General features: G+C 52.7%; 1 protein-coding gene across 2 annotated transcripts; it reads right to left on the bottom strand.

Annotated features, from left to right (window-relative positions):
• Positions 1 to 13,981: 13,981 nt before the first annotated feature.
• NKX3-2 (NK3 homeobox 2) lies at positions 13,982 to 22,390 on the bottom strand. Of its 2 annotated transcripts, XM_079990584.1 has the most exons (3): positions 19,796 to 22,390; positions 15,033 to 15,319; positions 13,982 to 14,577 (listed from the first exon to the last, which is right to left on the bottom strand). In XM_079990584.1, the coding sequence occupies exons 1-3, from the start codon at positions 20,319 to 20,321 to the stop codon at positions 14,485 to 14,487; spliced, it is 906 nt and encodes a 301-aa protein (XP_079846710.1). In that variant the 5' UTR covers positions 20,322 to 22,390; the 3' UTR covers positions 13,982 to 14,484. The 2 variants fall into 2 exon arrangements, with proteins under 2 accessions (XP_079846710.1, XP_079846709.1); XM_079990583.1 differs by lacking the exon at positions 13,982 to 14,577 and having other exon boundaries at positions 14,699 to 15,319.
• Between the last annotated feature and the right edge of the window lie 859 nt (positions 22,391 to 23,249).

The following is a 23,249-nucleotide window of genomic DNA, read 5'->3' as shown; positions in this document are numbered from 1 at the left end:
GGACTTTCCTCTATAATCAATCTTTGTCTAATTAAACAATCAATTGTCTTTGAAATGTGTTTGTAAGAGGTGGGTTACTGGTTCTTCTGTTTGTTTGTTTGTTTGTTTGTTTGTTTGTTGGTTGTGTTTTTATTTTGTATTTCTATGCTGTAAACCGTCCTGTGATCTGTGGATGAAGTGTGTTATATAAAGTTAATAAATAAGCAAGAAAACAAACAAACCAACACTTGGCACCCTAGCAAACTACAGTTCCCAGGACTCTTCGGGAAAGCCATGACGGTTTAGGGTGTTATGATGCTGTCATAAACCTGTTAGGGGCAGATAGGGCCATGGTTAGGATTGCGCGGTGAGCTCGGTTTCATTGACCTGGTACCAGTGGGTTCCGAAGAGAGGTGTGTAGGATTCAATGTAGGGATTTATAAACCGCCTTTCCAGGCAGATCTCACCAAGCGACTTGACATAAGATTATGACGACCATACGCAATGGTTTAAAAGGTGAAAAAATGGAAAAGGAAACCGTTCTGCGCCTGTTTCTTCTCCCTTCCGCTCAGGACAACAACCGGTGCTAAAGACACCAGCTGCGATCCTAATCCCTCTCCAGCGTCAGTAGCTACGACGTCCATATGCCTGCACGTTTCGCTAGCAGATCTGTTTGACTTCCGCCGCACAGGGTTAGGATCGGGCTGAACGCCTTTCCTTTGAAATGGGTGGTGGTTCCAAGCAGGTGCTACAAATGAGGAATGGCGGCTCCTTTGGGAAATTAAGGCGGAGCTATCCATGCTGACTTGAGAGGAAGCCCCCCGTGGACTACAGCAGGAGTGACTTCCAGGTAGACCAGCGCAGGATTCGGCTGTTAACGCCCACTTAACCGGGAAGTAAGCTCCAGTGAACAAAGGGAGGATTTACTTTGGCGTAAAAGCGCAAAGGCTTTGCGTAAAAAGGAAACGAAGCAAAACACCACGTTGGCTTCGATGGGAAAATTACAGACGTGCAACCAACGGGACTAAAAATCGTGTTTTGTTTCGGCTGGTTCTGTCCCGCCCTCCCCCCCCCCCAAAATCAGCATCCTTGGAGATGGGGTGTGTAGGGCAGGGCCCCATCCCTCGCGCGAAGGAGAAGCGAGAGGCAGAGAGCAGATCTCTCGTTTGAGAATCAATTTAACAAAAAGAACGGCAGAGTTTTCTGTCGTAAAGAATCTCGACGTGGCCCTCCGCTTTGATTTAAGTCGGGGATAAAAGCTGCGGTGGGGGGGGGGGGGGGAAGCGATCTCGATCAACCTTAGCCCTGGAGGCCAGCAGCAGGAACCAACGCGGATTTGCTCAGGAGTGTTGTTGGTTTGGGTGAAATTTACTCTTTAACAACGCTGTTTGTGTGGCTGTAATCCTGATTATAGCGTGTCCAAATGAATTTCTAGAAGTTGTAGCAAAAAGGAGCCAATCCGAGTTAACTCTAAGAACGGTCACCGGTTTTTTAGATAGCGCTTTGGAATGTTCCAAGCATTTCATTTTCGTTACATCCCTGCAGTGTAGGCCAGCGTTATGGTTTCCACATTTTATATTGCTACGCGGAGGAAAAGGGAGACTAGCGCACCTGAGGCCAGTTGATGGCGCAGGCAGGAAGGCAACGCGGCACCTCATAGTTTATAGCTCAGTATTTTAACTTTTATGCTACGAATGAGAGAACAATGAGAGAACAATTCTAAAAAAACTCGACGTCGCCGCCCCTTTGTGTCTGAGAAAAGCAAATCAAATGTCACATTGTGCGTGCTTTCTCCTTTACCTATAGATATGTATGGGTTTGTTTCTTAATATTCAGATCCTAACCCACGCCTGCCTATCCTTTCCAAAGGTCTTGCAGAGATATTTCCCGACAAACAAACGGAAGCTTTCTTGTAATAAAGTAGAATAACAGCGCAATTCTAACCATGTCTACTCAGAGGTAAGTCCTATTAAAATCAATGAAGTTTCTTCCCCCACTCCCAGAAAAATGGAGTTCGCATCACAGCCTTACTTGCGAACAAGGAGATCCACTATGCACCGGAAAGACCTGGCAACTGACAGGTCCCCAGAGGGGGTGTCCCCGGTGGGAGTCGAGTTGAGCTAAGCCTAAGTGTGCGTTGGATCGGGTTGTAAATCTGCAAGCCGTCTTCTCCATTGGAAGTAGCCCTCTGACAACCCTGCAGTACCTTATTTGAAGCTTTCAGCCTTTCTGTTTGGAAATGTTTTTTAAAAAAGAAAAAAAGAGGTGGGAACGGAGTGGAGGCCAAGGGAAGAATGAATGAATAAATCCATGGGGACCAAAGGACTTGGGTGCCTCCCATTTCTCTGCTCGCTGCTCTGCGGTCGCTACGCAGCTGCTTGTCCGCAGGGGCCAGCCGGAGACAACTGCTTTCGAGTTGTTTTGGGGTCATATGCGTAGCCAAGCCGGGGGGGGGCAGTTGCCTTAAATCAAGTAAATAAAGAAAAATACTTAACTCACTGACCACTTGCATCGCAGATAGCTAGGTTCTCCCCCCCCCATAAAGCCTGACACACACACACACACACACACACACACACACACACATTATGTTATTATTTTTGCCCTGACGCCAAACCATCTCCCACGAGCATGGAAGGTTCTTGTGCCCTGCCTCAACTGTAATGTGGAACTAAGCGCCATCTAAATGAACAGGATTCTGAAGCAAGGTTCTTAGGGTCCAGGGCTTAGGGTGGAAGCTTAAGGCGTGCTCTCTGGAAGGAACAGGAGGACGACACCCTTTTCAAAAGCTGCGTTGAGGCGAAATCCCGACGGGGTGTCGTCGCCAGGGAGGGCGTTTGAGAACAGATCTCACTTCTGACCATCCAAGCATTCCCCCTCCTTCGCCACCGGTTTTCTTGGGCGGGGAAGGATGGAAATCTCTTGCAGTTGCCCCATTGGAATAAATGGTTCTCTTGGAGCTTTCGTTCATTTCAATAGAGCTTGCGCAGGAGAGCTTCCAGGGGCCATCTTTCGGTGGCAGAACCAGCTGTTGTACAGTATTTGCCGGGATGGAGGGGGGGAGGGCAAAGCCAACCGTTAGGTGTCTTCTCCTTTCCAGGAGACCTGGGTGCAGGAACCAGAAACATCCCAAAGCCCTGGAAGGGTCCCATGTAAACTTCTGCTACCTCCTCGCACACTCCATCCTGAGGCTTTAATATTCACAAAAGGCATGAACAATACCTTCCCGTTCCCACTTCCTGCATAAGGACATAAGAAGAGCCGGCTGGATCAGGCCCACGACCCTCCTATTCCAGTATCGTGCCCACCCTGAAGGCAATCAAGTCAATGCCTTTTGGAAACCCGCAAGCAGAATCTGAGTCCTCTCCTGTGGTTTCCTTCTTTGAGTTGGGTCAGATTGTTATAAGGTGTGTGATCTTTGTTCTTTCTTCAGCTTGAAAACCGCCTTGTGTATAGTAATATAAAAAGGCGGTATACAAACTAAAAGTGACATGAAAATGAAATATCCAGAGAATGGCTAGCAGCCATATCCTATGGGTCCCTCCACGCCTCCCTAATAAAATATTTGAGGGGGCCACCACCACCCCAAGTTCACAGGCATTGTCATTCAAAGGCATTGCCGTTGTGATCCATAATGTGAGGAGGGGCTTACCTGATTCCCCCCCTCAATATTTTATTGACGTTGGAACCCACCCCTGACCGTGATGAAGAGCTCTGGCGGGCGCGAAGGCTTGCCCACGATTTTTGTGACATTTTGGTTCTCCTAGTAACAGGTCTTGCCTAGTAACAGATTTTCGGGGCGTCATTTGTTTGTTTTCAACTGCGCCGCCACCTGACACTTCTTCGTATATGTGTGACAGCGACCGTTCCCGAATGGGCCGTCCTAAGCATCAGCAAACCCCGTGGAAATCAAGCTGGCTGTAACGAAACGCGGGTGGGGAATGGGAGGTTCGGCAGCTAAGAAGTCACTCTGGAGAGAGTCCGAAGTTTCTTCGCCTGCCTCCCTTCAGAGACCCAATACGCAAACCGTGAAATCCGGGGAAATTGGCCCGGAGCCTCCCACGGGCTTTCGGAGAACAAACATCCGGATTTACAACCAGTTTAAAGACGCCAAAGACTCTGAACGGAAGGTTATGTCTGCCACGGAGGTCGGTCCAACTGGACCTTCCAGCGGATGAGGTGATTTCATCCTTATTCCTTTTTCGTCCATTCCAAATCTCTTCAGTTTGTTCTTCTTGCAGCGGATTTAGCTGCGAGTTCCCCCACAAGGACTTCAAGGGCGCGGGGTCCCAACCCTCAAGGAGGCGTCCCACCAGACTGCAAGCGCAACTTTTAGTAAGCGGAAGGTGCAGCCCGAAGCAAACTTTACCGGAACACAGTGGAACTCATTTCTGCAAAGCCCCCTTGAGGAAATATATTTGGGGTCCGTATTTGCGTACCCTGACCGAGGCTAGGCGGGGCTGCAAACTGTCAGATTCCTTGACTGAAAAGAGAGAGACAACCGGTACGGGACAGATAGATCTCATCCGTAGCTATCAATGAGATATAGATATCAATGAGATGTGTAGTATATCTATGCCTCGGTATCATCATGCATAGTGTATATATGCACACACACACACACACACCCTATCTATATCATTCATGGCCTATCATCTGGGGTTTAAGTCGCTTAGGGAACGAATCCTTCGGACGCAGCAAATGTTTCTTTGCTTGCTGCCATTTGGCCTTGCATAAGATGTCAGATAATATAAAATAAAATGTCTGAATCCAGACAGTCACCAAATACAATCAAGCTACCAATTCACGTTCAGCATACAAAGCATCGCGCGCGAAGCGAACTTTCCAAAGTTTTTTTTTTTTCTGACTTAGTTCAAATGAGTGAACTGAGATTCTTTTGAAATCTGAATAGTTCAGTTTCCTGAAATGTAAAGGAGGCTGCTCGGTTAGATCTTACGCACCGAGGAAGCAGAGAGTTTTCCCCGAAGCGCGGGGCTAGCAGTGACATCGATGCACACACAGAGGCTACATGCCGGCGTTCAGGGCACTCCTGTGGCGCCTTATCTTCCTGCTCGCAGGGAGCGGTGAGGTGGCATTCCTAAACGCCTTCATTTGGAAGTAAGCCCATCGCTACTGGCTCACCGGGCAAGCCCATATGCATCTACTCAAAAGTAAACCTCATTGGATTCAATGGGTCTTACGCCAAGGCTTTGGTCTCGCCAGAACGTGGGCGATCCCGGTGCAACTGGAATCAAGAGCCGCTTCTCTTTGAACGCTTAACTGAGCTGAATTGCAGCCTAAAAAGTAAACATTGTTAGTTGGGTAGGTGGGTGTGGAGAGGGAATTCGCCCAGGCTGGTTCTCTTTTGGGGGGGGGCGAGGGTCTGCAGGGATCGTGTCGCGCGCGCGCCCCTTCACTTGTCTCCAGCGTCGGAGCGCCTCAGATCTCCATTTGGATGTTTGACCAAAACTCCCCCGAAAACCCTCACCCGCCCCACGCGCGCAGTTACGCGCGCACGCCTTTTCTTGCTGCTCTCTCTGCCCTGCAAGCAACTGTTTTGCTTTGCAGCAGGCGGTGCCGGAGCTGGAGCGCGATAGCCAGCGAGCACGCAGCTCCGGGATCTCGGGTTGCAGAGGAACAGGGTCTGGGTGGGTCCTGCATTCTCGCCATTGTCTCGAGTCGAGGGTCTTTGCTCAGAGTTTCTCTGGGGATCGCTCTCGAGGGTTATAAATGCGCGCCTTGTGCGAAGAAAGGAAGCGCCATCCATCACCTTCGCTCAGCACAGGCAGTCCCCACCTCCCAACCAAACCTGGCGCGAGAGCGAGAGCGAGCGCTGGACGCTCTTATTTTGGGTGCGTTACCAAGCTGAGAGAAGGGACAATCTGGTTAAGAGGAAATTTCCATCCCCGACCCCATGGTTTTGGCTTCTCGCCTCTCCCCCAAGACTCTGCTACCACCACCGCCAGCATATTTCCCCTTGTTTATCATTCATAGACCTCGCTAAAGGAAAAGAGCCAAAGGATCCCCGTCACAAGCAAAAAACCTCAAACCAACAACGGGGAGGAGGCGACCAGCCGGGCCGGTCCAGCGGCCGAAGGAGACCGAGCACCCCGGCTGCCCGGCTTGCTCCTGCGCGCGACTGCAATCTGTTGTAAGCAGCCTCGAAGGGCGCTTCTTCGAAAGGCGGGATAGGGATCTTCGAAGAAGCAAACAAACTCTGAAATAAGAGAGCCTCTGAGTTGTTGGAAATCAATTAATTCGGACGCCCAAGCAGGTTTGTTTGGAAGCGTCACTGAAATCAGCGAGTGTGTCTGTGTGTGTGTGGTGTCTGTCAAGTGAGGCTGCCACCAGAAGCAAACCTATTAAAGAGTCCACCTCGATGAACTCCGTGGGATTTGCTCCGAAGAAGCGCGCCTGAGACCCAGCCGCAAATGCGTGTCCGGCCGGCGTCCCTCCCGCTGACGTCAATGGGGCTGACAGCCTCATCCACAATCCAAAGTCAAAATATTTGGATATATCTCAGCGGGGAAAGGAGAGGGAGAAAAGGAAGTAGAGGCAATCGCTTGTGTGTTCCTGTATCTTCCTCTTTCTCAGGAACCCGGAGAAAATCTTCAAGCCCACAAGAACCCCGCGACATAAATTAGACCTTGCAAGGGAGGGTAGCTTAGCTGCCGCGGAGAGGTAAACGTGGGAGGCGGGAGATTCACATAATGCTCTCCACACGAGACAACCCCTGCACTTAGAAAACTAGCATGTCAGGGAGAAATTAGGGTTCTGCTTGCCTGACATCAGGTTTCATCCTATGGGCTCCCCACCTGGTGTCTCAAAGGGACAGCCTAGAGGCAATTTCCCCACCTCAGAAATCAGTGGCTGCTCAGAGGCGACCCGCTGACGTTTCTAGCAAACACCGTTTAAGGAACGCGGCGGCAAAAAAGGCAGATTCCCAGAGAGATGGTCAAACTCTTCCGCCACATTGCTGCGGCTCTCCTTCTGACAGGCGATTGCTGGGCAGGGGAATTATCCAGGCCGAAGGGAAGGGCTTGCCTAATACCGCCGCTCGAGTCGAGGCTGGGGCCGGAGTTGAACCAGGTGGGGGGGTTCACCCATTCCTTCGTCCCTACGAGATTTCAGAAGACCTGTAGAATCGGGGTGCAAAGCAAATATACGACGGCTGGGAATCTCATGCAGTCAGAATGAAGAAATCCCTATTCACTGACCTGTTCACTTCCAAGGAAGCCTATTTCAGATTAGATCATGGGATAGTTAGGATTGTTCCCTCAATTCTAAATACTCTTACACATATATGCACGCGCCGATTCAGGATACTCAGGGACGGTAGCGCTGCATCCCCCTGCTATCTATGAGCAGCTGGATTCAAGAGAGGTATTTCTCTATTTGAAAGTGAAATTATATAGAGAATTTAAAAAAGAGAACAGTCGCTGTCCCAGCTTAGTAGTATTGTAGAGAATAAACAAGATCGGGTTTTTCCCCCTGTTTAATTAAATCAGTGGAGGAGGAAGAGCATTTCCAAGGGCAACAATCCATGTACATTTAACTGGAAGTAAGCCCCACTGAATGCATTGGCGGAACTTAGAAGCAAGTGTTGGGGAGAAAGCAAACAGAGTGAGGGACCTCCACGCGTCCTCGGCTGTCTCCCTGTCCTTCAGATCTCTAATTTAGCTGGAATAAGAACTCTTTTTGATTGCTTTTAGGAAGGAAGAGTGTTCAGCGGCAAGTATTTCAAGACAGCTTTCAAGCTGTGTGTGTTAACTCCGTCAGCCAATTCAGCACCTACTTCGGAGTAAATATGCACAGTTTGGGACTCCAGAGCAGCTGGGTTTGTTTGTCCTTTTCATGTTACTCCTTCGGGAGAGCTCGTGATGCAGTCCTTAACGTCAAGAGCTCGCGGTGGTCCTGGACTTCAGACTGCAGGACCTGCACTTTGGAACATGCAAATAATGGAAAAGTTGGGGGTGAATCGTTTTCCTTGACCCGCTACTTTTCCGCAGGAGAAAATACTCTTTTCTTCGGTTGGCGAGCATTGCACTCTGCAACCTGAACTTGGGGCGTCGCCAGTTGTCACTTGGTGAGTCAACCGAATGTTTAAACTGGTGCTTAGCACGTTCCTTCGGAGGGATACATTCACTTCCTATCTATATCTCCATCTCTCGTTCTCTATATATCTATCTATCCATCTATCTATCTATTATGACACCAGCAGGTAACATACAGTGAAACTGGCTTTCAAGCAAACATGCTACACGCATTGTACATATTTTGCACCGTAGAGGAAAGGAACGCTACTACCTGCCACAGTTTCTTCCCGACCCGGAAGTACAGGTGGCCCATTTAATCCCTTGCTAACCACCATCAATCAATTCAGGTTCGGATCAGTCTTCCATACACTGCTGTGCTTCCCCTCCCCAAAGCCGCCACAGCCTCGCCATCACTGATTTAGATGGTGGAGCTCCGTAGACGCTACTCCTTCGCTCCAGGAGGAATTTATCTTCAAAGCGATGAAACGAAGTAATACAGTCAGGAAAGGGTTACTGTGTTCTTGACCCACCTGTACTTGCAGGCAAATAAAAAACGCCTAGCCTGATTCTAAACACCCCCCCCACCTTTGATCTTCCTGTCATCGCATCATGGAAACGAATGAGAATCCTAATTGTATCTTACTCAGCTGACACTTCCTAAAATGGGGACGGGAGAACTGCAGGGTAGACCGTGCTTGTTATTTGGGGAGGAGTCCGATCCATTCCGAGGGAGTGCGCTTATCCAGCCCTGCGCATTCAGGGCATTAGCAGGTGCATTGCCGTGTGTGGCTTACACGAAGCAGGAAAAGCCAGAGATATGCAGGAAAATACTAATATTTGGGACCTCCATCATAAGCAGGTGATTCATCCGGAAGCCCCAGTGAAATAACTACGAATCTGTTTAGTTGAACAATAAATATCAGCTTCAGGTTTTTTTGTTTCATAATCGCAATATGCTTATATAAATCATCATATGCCAATGTGTTTATTACTCATTATAATATGCGAATTTTGATGCGAGCCTGATGCTGCACCAGAAATTCCTCAATAATCAACTGGCCTGGAGGCGGCCCGCCCTTCTCTTGGCGCTCTCTTGCAAGCGCCTGCCTACCATTTATTGGCTCCGCGTTTCCCAGCCAGCGCCCAGGACGGAAGGGCCCCTCGGGCTCCCTTTCTTCGCCCTCTTTTCCTGCCTTGAAAGCGAGCTGCTTCTGCGAAAAGGACCAGAGAGGCCTCGGCGTTCTCGAGACAGGTGGAAAGTGCGATTCCGGCACGCTTCGCTGGAAGGAAAAAGATGTGTGTGAGACCCCCTAAGAACGTGAGAAGGCCCGGCCTGCTGGATCAGACCAAGGGTTCACCAAGCCCAGCATTCGGCCTCCCACAGCGGCTGGGCAGATGCCACTGGAAAGTCCCAGGCAGCGAGCGCAGGCGACGGAGGAGGGCTTCCTTGGTTCTTCAGCCGGGCGCCGGGCGCCGGGCGCCGGGCGCCGGGCGCCTGCCGCCTCCCAGAGGCGCCTCCGCAGTCTCGGAAGAGAACGATCTGAGGGTCTCGAGGGCTGGACTAGGAGCTGGAAAAACAAGGGCCCCTGTCTCTCAGCCTAACTTCCTCGCAGGGTCGTTGTGAGGAGAAAGAGGAGAGGGGGCAGAATCGCGCAAGCCGGCTTGAGCCCCTTGCAGGAAAGGTGGGATAGAAACGGAATGACAAAGAAATAACGCAATAGTCTCTTTCTTTGTTATATCTGGTGGGTTTTAGAACCGCGTTCTAATCTCCAAGGCAGCCCCTTCAAGAGGGGGAAATAAATACGTAGTATCTGCTGTCTTTCTCTCTTTCTCCTTACCATAATTTTCTAACCCTTTATGGCGTTGTCAAGTAAGTGTTAGCCTCCCCAGCACAAATATATCCTCAGACAAATGGGTTACGATGCAACCCAGACTCCATTCAAATCCAGGGAGCGGAAGGGGCCTTGGGGGAAGGGGGCTTGGAGACACACCTTTCATATGCAAGAAAACGGCTCCGTGAGTCCCAATCGTACTTGGCGAGGAATAAATCTAAATATGCCACAGGATGTTGCTGCTCCTGTTTCCTGAGTTCAGAGTATTATAAAGCGTATGAGTTGGTGGTTGTTGTTTTTTAACAGAAAAGTAAGAATTTTTTAAAAAAAAGATGACTCAGAGGTAGCGCTTTGGTGGCGGCGGTTGTTTTTAAATCGGAATGAATGTAACTTGTTTGACTGGATAATAAATAAATAAGGCCTTTAATGAACTATTCGGTTTAATTGGGACCTGGATCGAGCTGTAAATGTCACTAGTGACTGTGATGGGAGTTAACTATTATTAGCAGTTGAAAGACGGAGTAAACATGACCCTTTCAATATAGAGTTTCTTACACACACACACACACACACACACACACACACGCTTCAATAAGACAAGCCCTGTCTTCAGCCTTCCTCGTGGAAAAGAAGCCGAGGGGATTTAAATGTGCTTCTTTGCGGCTGGATCGTGCCCATGGCAGCAGACCCTTCTTAACCTGTGCAACACCTTAGAACAAATGAAAGGAGCGCGGGACCGGTTGCTTTTTTTGCGGGGCGGGGCGGGGGGGGGCCCACGATGTTCAAGGGCAATGGTGACTCCCCTCCTCTCCCGGAGGCCTACAAAGCCTGCTCTTCCTTCGGCCAGAGCTCGGAATGTCTGAGGAACATTTGCCCAAGAGAAGGAGTCGAGCTGGGGCCCTGGGGGAGTCAAAACACAAATCGCCCCCACCTTTGCCTACAAACAGATCCTCGGGGTTGTCCCTCTGAACGTTTCCCCGATGGGGAGTGGCAGAATTCGGCCTGAAAGCAAATCCAGTGGCAAGAAGAGAATCCTCCCCCTTCCTCGGCGCCCCAAGACAAACGCTGCCTCTCACCAAGAAGGCCCCGCCTCGACTGACTCCCCTGCCAGCCTGGTGGAAGTCCGAGAAGGAAAACGCAGCAGCATTAAGGAAAGAAAGGGAAAAAGGCCAAAGGAGGCGGGGTGTATGGAGCCGCTCAGTAGTTAGGTGAACCCCATTTACTTGGCTATGAACCCCGATCCCCCTTCCCTGTGCTCCAGAGCCAACTCTTTCCGCTCCAGGAGGTCGGCGGCTCCCAGCAGTCCGTAGATAACAGATCTGGACTGGCGAGACTTCCCCGGCCACCGCCCTGTCCAGCCCTGACCACCCGTGCTTACATGGAAGAAAGTTCCCCTCGGCTGAATGATCTTGCGCGGTTATCAGGATCACTGCCTTAACAGGGGCCGAAAGCGTAACAGGACTTAATTGCGCCGATTTCACGACTCTTAATGATTTATTTGCATCTCAAGAACGCTGCTTGGAGCCTTTGGAGCCTCCTCAACGCCACTGTAGAGAGAGCGCAGATAAAGATGGAGAGCGGAACATTGTTTTCTCTTTTTAGCGCAAAAGGCCGTTGGACTCACAGGCGGATTTAGACTGCCGCCTTCTTTTACTGTTCCCCTCTGTGGCCAACACAAGGCGGATCTTGCCAAATGCTTTTTCTGGAACCTCTGCGCGGTGTATTCTGATAAGAACACAGCAGGCTGCCTGATAAAATGGTCCCGGTCCTGAGTGCGGTTCTCCGCAGATGGACACGCGCCCCGGCCGCAGCAGATCAAAGTGAAAGTATGGATAGCAGCTCTTTGACAAGGCAATGTGTTCCAGAGCCTATCGCATCATGTTTAGTCCCCTGCCCTTTCACCGATTAATATGGTAGTTATCTTACCAAAAGCTCAAAGTAGAGGAATTGCAAGATAACTGAGGATATATGATCAATAAAGTTGCCTCTAACTGGTTAAAATATTATTTACTTTCCCCGTCCCATTCCTTATAAGTCACCAGTACTTCGGGCGAAACATAGCTCGAAAAACCAACATTCCTGCCCTTAACTCGCAGCAGCACGGATTGAAATTCCCTTCTGCGACTAAACCCATCTCTCCTCGATAAATCAGATACAGCTTTCTGGCCTAATCCCTCGTGTATGTTCGGCTAAGTAATCCACACCGAGCTCAAGGGGATTTATCCGCATTCATTGTGCGCAGGAATTAGGATTGGAACCATAAACTCAATAGGATTTTCTTCCGAGGAAACACGCATAGGATCGCGCAGCTAGCTGGATATTTTCCCACTTAAAGCTTGCAGCCCTAAGGATTTTGGACCAGAAGGTAAGGGGTGAAGTCCGCTCTTGCGGAGATCTGGTGGATCTGAAACCTCTTGGGATAAATGGCAGTGGGAATCCTTATTCTCCGAAGTCTGACGCCCTGGGGATTGAGACATCCAGGGCTCTGTCATGGGCGCCTTCGCGCGCAACGAAACCGTCCGATCACCGGCTCAGTTGCGGGCACAACAATCCCTCTGCGCCAGCCGGCCGCGCTCTCCCCGCAAATGCATCCCCCTGGTGCTTAATTTTGGAGGAGAGAAACTCAGCATTGATGGGGCCGGAGCAGGAACTTGGAGGGAGACTCGTTCAAAAGCTGGAAGCTTCCCACCAAGTGACTCTTCAAGGGTGGTTGGGTGTGTACACACACACACGGGGGGAGGGAATGGCACACCTACGCCCACACGCACCCACAGAGGATGGTACTTGTTATGTACTTATTAATACATCCCCTTGTGCTAAGAGAAGCAGCATCCAATCAAGGCGCTTGCTTGGATGCTTGTCAAAGGGCTTCCACCACCAAGAAAGAAAGAAACCCGGTACAATTGCCTCACTGTTTAAATGGCCATGAATTCCTCATCGAGCCCCACCTAGGTTAGCCCCTGCTGGGCCAACGTGTGGGACACCTCGGCGCTTCCCCGAAGCTAATAGGCAAAACCCAAATAGCTGCCCTTTGGCCCCAGTTGCTCAGTTGATCTCAAGCACAAGCTCTCTCAGGTGTCCATAGGACACACTTCCGCCACCCAGCTATTTGTGTAGACGTGCGTTGCGCCCTCGATCGGAGTCTGCCCATTTTCTCGCGACTCCTTTAGCTATTGTGAGCCCAGATGCGAAAAGAAACCTTTCACAGCTAGGTAACCTCGGGAGAAACGCAGCCCACTCGTGTCTGTGTGTGTGTACAGTGGGAGGAAGAGGAAGCAGCTTAGGAATCTAAAGCTATGCTGTATATAAAATCTCGCTATCTCTACATGCAAGAAACCTTGAGGGTGGCACCTGGTTTCAAAAGCAAGGACGCACAGAGGCTTGGGCAGCCCACCCTCTTGTCATAAGTGCTCTTACCCAAAGGTTTGCAGGGAATGGATTAAGACTATTATTAAATTTATTGCCCGCCCTTCACCAGCAGATGCCAGGGAGGGTTACAACGATTTAAATTTTAGAATTAAAAACAGTTAAAGCAGAGCACAGTTAAAACAGAACACACACACAGTGCCGTCACAGAAGTAGGGTGGGCCTTGAAAATACAGACCTCGTGTATGAAGAGATTGGCACTGCCGTTGACTTTGCTATGGAAAATGGAAATGGAGTTACAGCGGCAGGCGATGTGGAGGCATTCAGTTGAATGGTCCACAACCCAGGAAAGACGAACTTCACTGTGGGGAAAGGTAGGTAGGATTCTACAACTAATGTACCCGAACCAAACTTCGTTGAGCACCTACAGATTAACTTTCAAGCAGATACGGGCTAAAGGCCACATTGTCATGGGCCGAACTTCTTAGCGATCCAAAATTGAACAAGTTTGCTTCCGAGACAAGGAAAGTGAAGCCGGAAACTATTATTTTTACTCGGAAACAGGTTCCACTATATTCATAGCAGGGCTAACCCCCCCCCCCATATAAAGTCATGTTACTTTTCGTTTACAGGAATCACACCGAGCAGAATTCACCCAGGAAAGGGTCCTCTAACTAATTTTACTCGGTGGCAAGTCCGACTAAACTGGGCCTGAGAATCAAGGCCAGCCGTAGAAAAAGGAGACAGTAGTCAGGAGTTAAACTGAACTTTATAAATTAAAAAAATAATAGGTACAGGGGAACGGATTAACAAACAAATATTCACAAATATGCAGGCGTCCACCAAAGAGAATGACAGCGAGGTTTGCTGGGAAACTGAGACAGCGAAGAGACAGAGAAGACACTGAATAGTATTGAAACTCCCTTTAGAGGGTTCCCACCCCACCCCCTCAGGCCCGACTAAAATATTCACATTGAATATAAAAATAATTATCATAATAACAACAATTTAATACAACCGCAAAGTGCTAAAATATCAACTCTCCCAAATCCTCTCCATCATCGCATCGAAGAAACCGGGCGCGATCCAGCGGGAAGTTACCCAGCGCAAGGCCCATGGAAGTGAATGGGCAGCGGGGACTCACAGGCGGCGGCTCCTCCGTTGCCCAAGGGGGCCAGTTCGCGCCGGAGAACTTCCGGCGGGGTTGCGCCGAGGCATACAATAGGTTTGGATTTATTTGCGCTGTTCTGGGGTGCGTGTTGGGCAAAACCTCACCCTTTTGCCGCCTCGAAGAAAGAGAAGCGTGGAGCGGAGGCTGCCTTACATTCATCCAGCCCCGTCGGGGAGGCTCCACTGGAGTTTCGCTGGAAGACCAAAAGACATGGGGGAGGGGCAGATGAAAGAATGATGTTCTTTGGGGTTCAGAGACAGCGGGTCGGGGTGCAGTTCTCCTCTGCCCCTGCTCCCCGCCCCCCGCCTGCCCACCCGCCCTCCCGGTCTCGTCCATTTGCCTTAGTCCGAAGCCACGGCTCTTAATCCAGCCTGGATCGAGGGCAGGGAGTCACTGCGTGGCCCCGGCGGCCGCGGCGCAGGCGGAGAGAGCCCAGCCCGGTAGGCAATAATAGGGGTAATAGTAGGATGGCTGGAGGGAGAGGAGGGGCGGCGGCCGGAGGACCTCGCCCGGGTGATACTGCCTCTGGTCATCCCGGACTAGCACCTTGACAGCCACTTTCTTGGCGGCCGGCGCCGAGGAGAGCAGATCCGCGGCCAGCTGGCGCCGCTTGGTCTTGTAGCGCCGGTTCTGGAACCAGATCTTCACCTGCGTCTCGGTGAGCTTGAGCGACGCGGCCAGGTCGGCGCGCTCGGGCCCGGACAGGTAGCGCTGGTGGTTGAAGCGTCGCTCCAGCTCGAAGACTTGCGCGTGGGAAAAAGCCGCCCGGGAGCGCTTCTTTCGCGGCTTCGGAGCTGCCGTCGAAGCGGCCATCGGGGCCGAGCCGGATCCAGCTGCCGCCGCCGCCTCGTCTTCCTCGGACGGGGCCTTGGAGCTCTTGCCGCCGCCTCTGCTGTTGCTCTGCTCTTCCTCAAGCTCGTCAGGATGGCTGCGATCTGAGGGAAACAGGGTGGAGGCACAAACAATCCAGAATCAGAAGAGGCGGGGCGCTGGGGGACCCCCCAAAATGCCCTCGCCACCCACACCCGACTCAAACCGGATCCCACTGTCGTCTTTTCAAAGGGTCGCACCCATTGGCAGTACCCGGCGCAGGGGCGACGTTTCGGATTTGGAGAGGCACAAAGGGGTGGGGTGTTTGTCAGAGAGAGGCAGAGAAAAGCAAATTTCTCTCGTATGTGTGTCAGGCAGAAACACACACACACATTTTTAACTTGCACATCTCAACCCAGTCCTCTTCTTCGTGCCTTTGAAATGCCCACGCAGTGACCCAGTCTCATGCGAGAGTAAATCACAATAGCAACACGGGTTTGGAACCAGAGTTGGCCAGAAATGTAGGATCTTCTGAGAAACACTCAGAAAGCATGGAGAGCCAAAGTCCGTTTGATTCGAAGTGAGCTCGAAGTGAGCCTCCACTTCGTCCCTTCGCTGGCCCCTCTGCTTAGGACGAGCGACGGAGCGACATTCGCAACACCCAACGCCCAGGACTGTGTTTTGTGGTTCGCGGCCCCCCTTCCCGCCTCGGATCCCACATTAACGCTGGACTCTGAAAGAAACAGGATTCGGATCAAAGGCCGCCCGCCGTCGTAAACCACAGCCGGTTGTCAGCACCCCAGTAAATAGAGGGGGAAATGCCATTCCAAACAGCTTGCGTCCCTTGACCCCGAGAGACCTGCTTAGAAACAAGCCCGCCCGGACGCAAGGCTGACGCCGGCGGGCGGCGGTCTCCGGACAGCGGCTCCCTTTCCGCTTTCAAGGAACAGGCTTTCATTTGGGAAAAGAGCCCAAGGCGAGCGCCCTGCACGAGACTCACTCGGCCTGGGATTAAACCCCGGGGCATTTCGACAGACCACCCAAGCCTATATAAGGATCCAAGCGGAACACCGCCAGACCAGGCGCTTCGGGGGAAGGCTGGCGGCACCCGCCTGGGGCTCTTCCCTTCCCACCGAGGGCGACGGGAACGTGTCGGAGGCCGGAGGAGAGACGGGGCTCGAACAAGGACCTCGAAGGGGCACACGGCCTCGCAGAGGGGCTTTGGGAACCCGCTCTCGAGACTATTTCGCCTCAAGCACGCTTTCTGGCCGAGCGCATTATCGTCTATGCTGGATCGCCTTTTTTCGCTGTTCGGACGGCATTTTAATTTGTTTTGCCACAAACTGGCAAGCCGCTTTTGCTTTGTCGTCAAAAAGCGGGATATAAATACTGACACGGAGTTTGGTCCGGTCCCTGGCTCATCCAGGAAGGAGGCAGACCTCGGAACTAGGCGCGTCGTTTGAAGGGACAGAACTGGCGGGCAGAGGCTATGCATCCCTGCCGCCTCCCCTACCTCCAAAAAAACTCGCCCCCCGCCCAATTGCTGGAGTCTTGTCATTAATAAGCAGTTATTTTTCTTTGAGATCCTAACATAGGGGATGCAACTTCATACCTAGACATATACTCTGTCCCTTCTGTGCCCCCCCCGCGCCCATAGTTTTATCTGGTGCTGCCTCTGGAGTTAGGATGGAGGCTCCTGCAGTCCGACCGCAGGAGGAGGGGAGGGAAGGCCTCCTGCGGGAATCCTGGGGAGGGGGACCAAACCAAAATGGCCCGTCCCTCCCAGGGGACACCTGATTCCAGTCTCAGTGAGATACCTGTCCTCCGCCCCTGCACTCAAAACGGGGCTGGGGTGGGCGGGCTCCACCTATACAGCACAGCGCCAAATAGAGGTCACCCCCCCCACACACACACCCATCGAGTTCAGCGCAGGGCGGCGAAAGCCTTTCTCTTTCCCTCCGCATGAAAGTCGGCAACTGGACTGTTGCGGAGTTAGAAGGGGAGCCCCAGTCCCGGCGATACGGCAGGCGATCCCAGTTGGCAAACCAGGCAGGGAAAGGCTTCGGAGAGCCGAGCCCACTCAAGGCCACGCCACATCCGGCCACAGGCGTGAAAACCCAAAACGAAGCAACGGCGGTGGGCCTAGAAGCATTTAGGAGGATCTGCGTCTTTCTTTTACACGGGAGTAAGCAGCACTAGTGGGCTCGTCCCCAGGACAGAGAGCAAAATACACAAGCGGTTTCAATGGCTGCAGCTGAATTATTGTTTTGGTTGACCTTGCGAGTCTCAATACGGATTAACCGAAGTATTTAGAGCTCCGTTGATCTTAAAATCGTGCTCAGTACTACGTGGGGCTTAATGAGGTTGTGGATCGGACCGGCCAAAATATTCCTTACATGAAATTTAATTCGGCTCACGTGACTGGAAATCCTGGAACCGTGCAACTGAAAAGAGATTTTAGCCGCCTCCCGCAAATAAGTATCACTTGCTTGCTCTCCCACTACGGCGGCAGCTGCCCTCCCCTTTTCCCCGTGGCAATGGATCCTCATTCAGAGGCACGATCCTGCCTTATGAAAGCTGCACCTCAAAGCTTACATTAAAAAAACGAAAACAAAAATTCGGGACGCAAGGCGGCGAAGTGAAGCGCAGGAGTTCCACGCAAAAGTCTGAAGTATGCGCGCAACTCTGCTTAAGAACTGACTCGGCTCGGAAGCCCGCAGCTTGGGCTGGATCGCGGGGCTACTGCTCTTGTTTTTAGGGCTATTATTCCCGCCCTCGAGGCTGAAATAAACTTGCTTCTTCTCTGTTCCTGGACGTCCATTCCCCCGGGTCTTTTTGCTCCCAGACCTCGCCTGGCCTGCCAGCCTTGGTTCTTCCGCAATGGCCACCAGGCGAACAAGCGCCCTTGAAGGCTGGGAAACTCCTTGGAGTAAAACAGCCCTCTGCATGATTTCCGGAGTAAGCCGGAAGGAACAAATAGACTTCTTCTTTTTGGGGGGTGGGGTGCGGCTCTCGGTACTGGCTCTGCCCCGAAGATGCTGCTTCTCCCCGCAGGCAAGGCGCCCTGGCACCTCCCTGGTGCCCCTCCCTGGCACGTGGACGAGGAACCGGGTCGCCATGTAAGTGGGTACCAGGCAGCGGGACTCCCCGCCCCAGATTTTGCCACCAAATTCGCATCCTTTTGGATCGCATCCCGAAGTCTGCGTCCAGAGGAGCCGCCTCGGGGTTGAGGAAACGAGGAGAGTCGCCGTTTTCAAGCGAAAGTCTAAGAGGCTCTAGGCCAATGGCTCTGTGGGACGGAGGGCCTGCATTCTCGCCCTCGAGAATGGGGCGAGCCGGGACTGGAAGGAACAGCGGGTGGGGGACTCACTGTCTAGTCTAAGGCTGCAGTCTTATCTGTACCCGCTTAACCCCACTGAACTGAACGGAAGCCATTTCTGAAAAGGATTTCTGCCTAGGGTTGTGCTGTAGACGAATTAAGTGAAATACTATGGATTAAAAAGAAACAGATTTCTATATAATAAAGTTGGGAGTGGAGTTCGGGAAGATGGGATTATAAAGGTCCGCATCACCGTAATTTTAGTGGAGATTACTACGAGGCTGGTGTGCGCGCGTGTGTTTGCAGGACTGCATGAGACACGGACAAAGCAAAAACGAAAATAAATAAGCTGCAACTTTATGCTCCAGTGTTTTAAAAGCAACTCGCTTTACCTGGGCCCTAAGCTTTGAATAACCAAGGCGCTGAAAGGTTTCATTTAAAATGTAGCAAGGTGCGAGACCTGAAGATCGTGACCCATTTAATTAATATTTTTAAAGAAATTTATCTTTTGGGCGGAAGGGGGTTGTGGCCTTGAACATCAATAGACTCTGCTTGTAACATTGAGATGCACTATTTAAACAAAGGCAATCGAAAAATACACTTAAGCCTGCGGGACGAGAGCTACAGTAAAAACTTCTACTCGCCTATTGAGGACATCCACGGCGCTTTTTATGGAGAAAGCAGTAAAAAAACATGACTCCCTGGGCCGCAAGCTGGAAGGGTCCAGAATTCTGTGGCCTCAGCCCGAGTTTGTCCACCATGAGCAGCAGAAGAGAGCGAGACGCAGTCAGTAGTGCTAAATTCCCCATCCCATTCGTCTCCATTCGGACGAACAGCGCACTCTTACGCGCGTGCCTTCGGGACCAAATCTAGGTACACTGCAGTGGGCCTTAGATCTAAGTGTAAATGTGCAAAGGACTGCAGCGTTAAAACAGTAGTTGGCTCGTTCCCCCTACAGCATGTTTCCTAGGGCAGGGATCTTCTCGCTCAAAGTGGAACTCTAAATCGGCCCTAATAGGCTAACTGGCGTCTCCAGATCAGTGGGGCAGATTGATTCCTTTGGCGCACGGAGGGTGCGTGTTTCTCTGTGTTAACACGCGATGATTTAGGGTGGATGTTCTCATCCCCCCCGCCCCTGCCCTGCAATTCCAATTCATGCTTAATAGGTGCCGCGGAACTGGCATTTCCGGGAATGCGAGCAAAGCGCCTTGGGTTGGCCATTTTAATCCGGATTTCAAAAGCGCAAACTCCACCCTGGGACTCCCGCGTAATCTCTGCGTACCTGAGATTCGGGCTGAGAGCTCAATGTCGCTGAGACCCTCCGGGGACCGTTCCTGGAGCTCCTGTCCCGGCGGCTCCCTGCCCGAGCCCTCCGACAGCGATCGGGCGCCGGAACCAGAGGACTGCCCTTCTCGTGGCCTCCGGGAGGCCGCGGGCGATTTGCTGCCGTCCTCGTCGTCGTCCTCTTCGTCGTCGTCGTCCTCCTCCTTGTCGCCCTCTGGCTCCTCGCTCAGGACCGAGTCGGAGTCCCAGACGGCGAGTCCGGGAGCCCGGGAAGCCGCGGGGGCCAAGGCGGAGGCGGGCTGGTGTTGCTGCAGCGCCGCGGCCAGCGCCGCGGCTTCGTCGCCGAAGAGCCTCCAGCAGCAGGCGGGCGCCACGTCGGGGCTGGCGGAGGCGCCCCCTGCGGGCGGCGGCGGCTGCAGTCGGCCTTGCAGGAAGCCTCGCGCACTCCGCTCTTCCTTTTTGTTGAGGATGGCCTGGATGGAGAAGGGCGTCGGGGCAGGGGTGCTGCTGCTGCGCACCGCCATCGGTCTCCGGCCCCCGCCCCTCGCCCGCTCCTAGGGCGCCTTCTCCAGCGGGAAGCCTCCCTTCAGCTGGCCGAGCGCATCGCCTCTCCTCGGGCTGCGGCAGCGGCAGCGGCGCCGTCGGGGCCCCGGGGTGTCCCGCGCAGTCTTCCCATAAAGAGCCCGGCAGGCGTCGGGTCCGCCTGGTGTGCTCGCGCCCGCTCGGCGCGGCTCCTCACGCTCCGGTCCCCCCTCGGCAGGCCCTCCCGCCCCGTCGTTCCCCCTCCACCTCTGTTTCTTTCCTCTCCCCTCCTCGGCCTTTTTCAGGCGAGCCCAGCTGTCATTCCTCTCCCGTGAGTGACAGCTCCCGGACCGGCCTTTCCCATTGGGCAGGGCTCTGCCCCGGGAGCCGCCTGATTGGCTCTCACGGCAGCCCGAAGAAGTTGTTCATTTTTTCCAGGCAAAGCGATCTGGGCGCGAGTTGGGGGTCCCGGACCAGCGCTGCCCCTTAACCCTTTCCCAGCCGAGCCACCGCGCGCTGGCTTCGCTGCCTTTCGCTCCGCGAGAAAACTATTAACTGCAGCTCGCTGTGCTCACGATCCTGTACTCGCTGAACTTCAGTGAGACATACTTCTGAGTAAGCGGCGAAGGGACCCGGCTGTCAAACTCCGCCGAGGGAAACGTCTTTTGCAAAACGAACCAATCGCGCGCGGGGGGCGGGTGGGGAGGGGGCGAGATCTGTCTCGAACATGGAGAAACTAATGGAAACCGTTTAATTTCCCCCTCCAGTCGAGGGCAACATTTTTTCTAGGTTGCAAACATTTTCTCTCCCTGTGTAGTTTTCAAATGGTCGATTTAATGTATTTCTGTATAATCCCACCGCGGATATGCAGTTAGGTGCTTCGATATTGAGATGATGGGCCTTCAAATGTTTTCCTGTTAGGCAATTTTATCAAATGAGGTCAGTTTTGTCGTGGCGATGATGTTATATCAAAGATGAATTATTTTTAATTAGTTTTGCGACAGCTATTTCCCCCATCATGGATAGGTGCTAGATGCTAGATAGATCCTTTCAGCACGGTATTCATTCGTTGCATCAGAAGCCCCTGCTAGCACAGTGAAAGAAAAAAAATACTATAGAGATGATTAACTGGACGTATCATTAGTAATCAGAGAGTGTCTTTGATTATTGGTAATTCATGACAAGGCCAATAGAGAAGGAATAAATCTCGCTCTTCCTCCTTCCTGGAAGCATGGAAAGCGTCTTCTGCAAGCCGTTGAAAACTCCAGAGTCCTGCGGTACCTTAAAGACCAACAAAGTTAGAGCGTGATCCGGATTCCAGTGGGGGAAATTAAGAGCAACTTCTCAGGCTGAAACCAACGGGACTCAACTTTGAGCTCCACTCTGGCAGCATTGTGCCCTAAAGTAGTCAGAACCTGAATTTTCGTAATAAGAGCTTGTATACCAGTTAAAAAACAATAATTCTTGATGTAGCACGTATGGCGATGGCTTTCCTTCTTTACATTCCCTGGAGACGCAGCTCTTCTGTTTCCCATTCGCAACCCGGGGCAGCTTGACGACTCTCAGAGAACTTTCCAAGTGTGTCGGGTACACGTTACGAGAAAGCCAGGCGTTGAAATAAAGGGATCTGGTCCCGGGGGAAATGCTGGTTTCGCTTGCTTCAGCTGCCCAACATTTCCCAAAATGTGCAACCATTCTCCGGCGCTTGTTGCAGGCAAACAGATCTGCAAAGGAAAATCATTTTTGCGAGGTCTCTGCGTGTACGTGCAGGAAACAGACTCGAGGTGGAAGAGGCCCAGGGGAAGAAGGCATAATCGATAAAAGCCGGGGGAGCGGGGGGGGGGTGGAGAATGCAAAAAGTAGGGGCGACAGGGATGGGGGATGCGACTTTTGTGGGGTTTCAAAATGCTGCACGCCTAAGGAAAGTTGGAGGTCAGCTTGGCATTGGTGTCTGCGAGCAGCAGCAAAAAAAAAATGCTATTGGGGGCTCCATCGAAAGCAGGGCAGGGAGCAGGCGGCCATTATCCCTACTGGGCGAGGGGTGCAAATATGCACAAACAGGAGCAACTCCAACCAGCTCCACCCGCCCCGCGTCCACCTTGGATCTTAGGCGATCCACTCCAGAGCCGTCCTTCGGGCCTCGTGGCCTATCCTGAGCCCGCGAAAGGCCTCCAAGAGGCCAGGCGCCAAGCGCCTTTTCCTTCCCGCTCGAGAGGGAGCTGCGGGCGCCGGGACCCCGGGCCAGGCCAAGGTCCCGTGGAGCCAAGAGTCCGGCCCGGGCAGCCCAGCCCCGAGGAAAGGGCAGGCGGGCAGCAGAGCCCGAGGCCCGCCTTCACTCGCTCCTTCTTCCCGGGCGAGGCAGGGGCGCCATTTTGTCGGCGGGGCGCATTACAAGAGGGTTTCGCGCCCTTTCCCCGCAGAGCGAGCCGTCGCCTGAGGGTCGCCGCGGGCTGCCGGGGAAGGCCGGAGAGTCGCCGGAGGCCGCGAGGAGAGGCCTGGCTCGGGCAGGGGCAGGGTGGCCTGTTGAGGGTGGCCGCTCCTCCTCGTCCTCTGCCCGCCGCCTCTCGGTGGGCCTCAGCGGCTTCGGAACTCGCCCAAAGGCCCGGGCCCCGTCTGCTTAGGGCACCCAGTTATTCAGGGTGCTGGAAGGACAACGGCGGCCAAAGCTTTTTAATGAAGAAGTGGGCGGGTGTTTGGCTCCGAGCTCCACAAGGTGAAGTTGGCCCCAAAGGCCCGACTGAAACCCGCGAGGAAGAGATGGCCGAGCCATCGAAGCCCTCGCCTGCTCCGCCTCAGCCGGCCTTGACTTGACCAGGGAAGGGGTCTCTGAGGTGAGGAGGCGCAGGCCCCCAAAGAGACGGAGCCCGCCTCAGGAAAGGGAAGGGAAGCGCCTCGGCCAAGAGGCCGCCTCAGGGCCCCGAAGCTGCGGC

The sequence above is a fragment of the Podarcis cretensis genome (genome assembly GCF_951804945.1).
Source record: "Podarcis cretensis genome assembly, chromosome: 9".
NCBI lineage: Eukaryota > Metazoa > Chordata > Lepidosauria > Squamata > Lacertidae > Podarcis > Podarcis cretensis.
This window is presented reverse-complemented; position numbering and strand designations above follow the sequence as displayed.

Bases quoted from the DNA above. Each gene is read 5' to 3' on its own strand.
- NKX3-2 (XM_079990583.1), bottom strand. From the start codon at position 20,321: ATGGCGGTGCGCAGCAGCAGCACCCCTGCCCCGACGCCCTTCTCCATC. The intron at 15,320-19,795 runs GTACGCAGAGAT...TGTTTCCCTCAG, and splicing joins GCTCTCAGCCCGAATCTCAG to ATCGCAGCCATCCTGACGAG.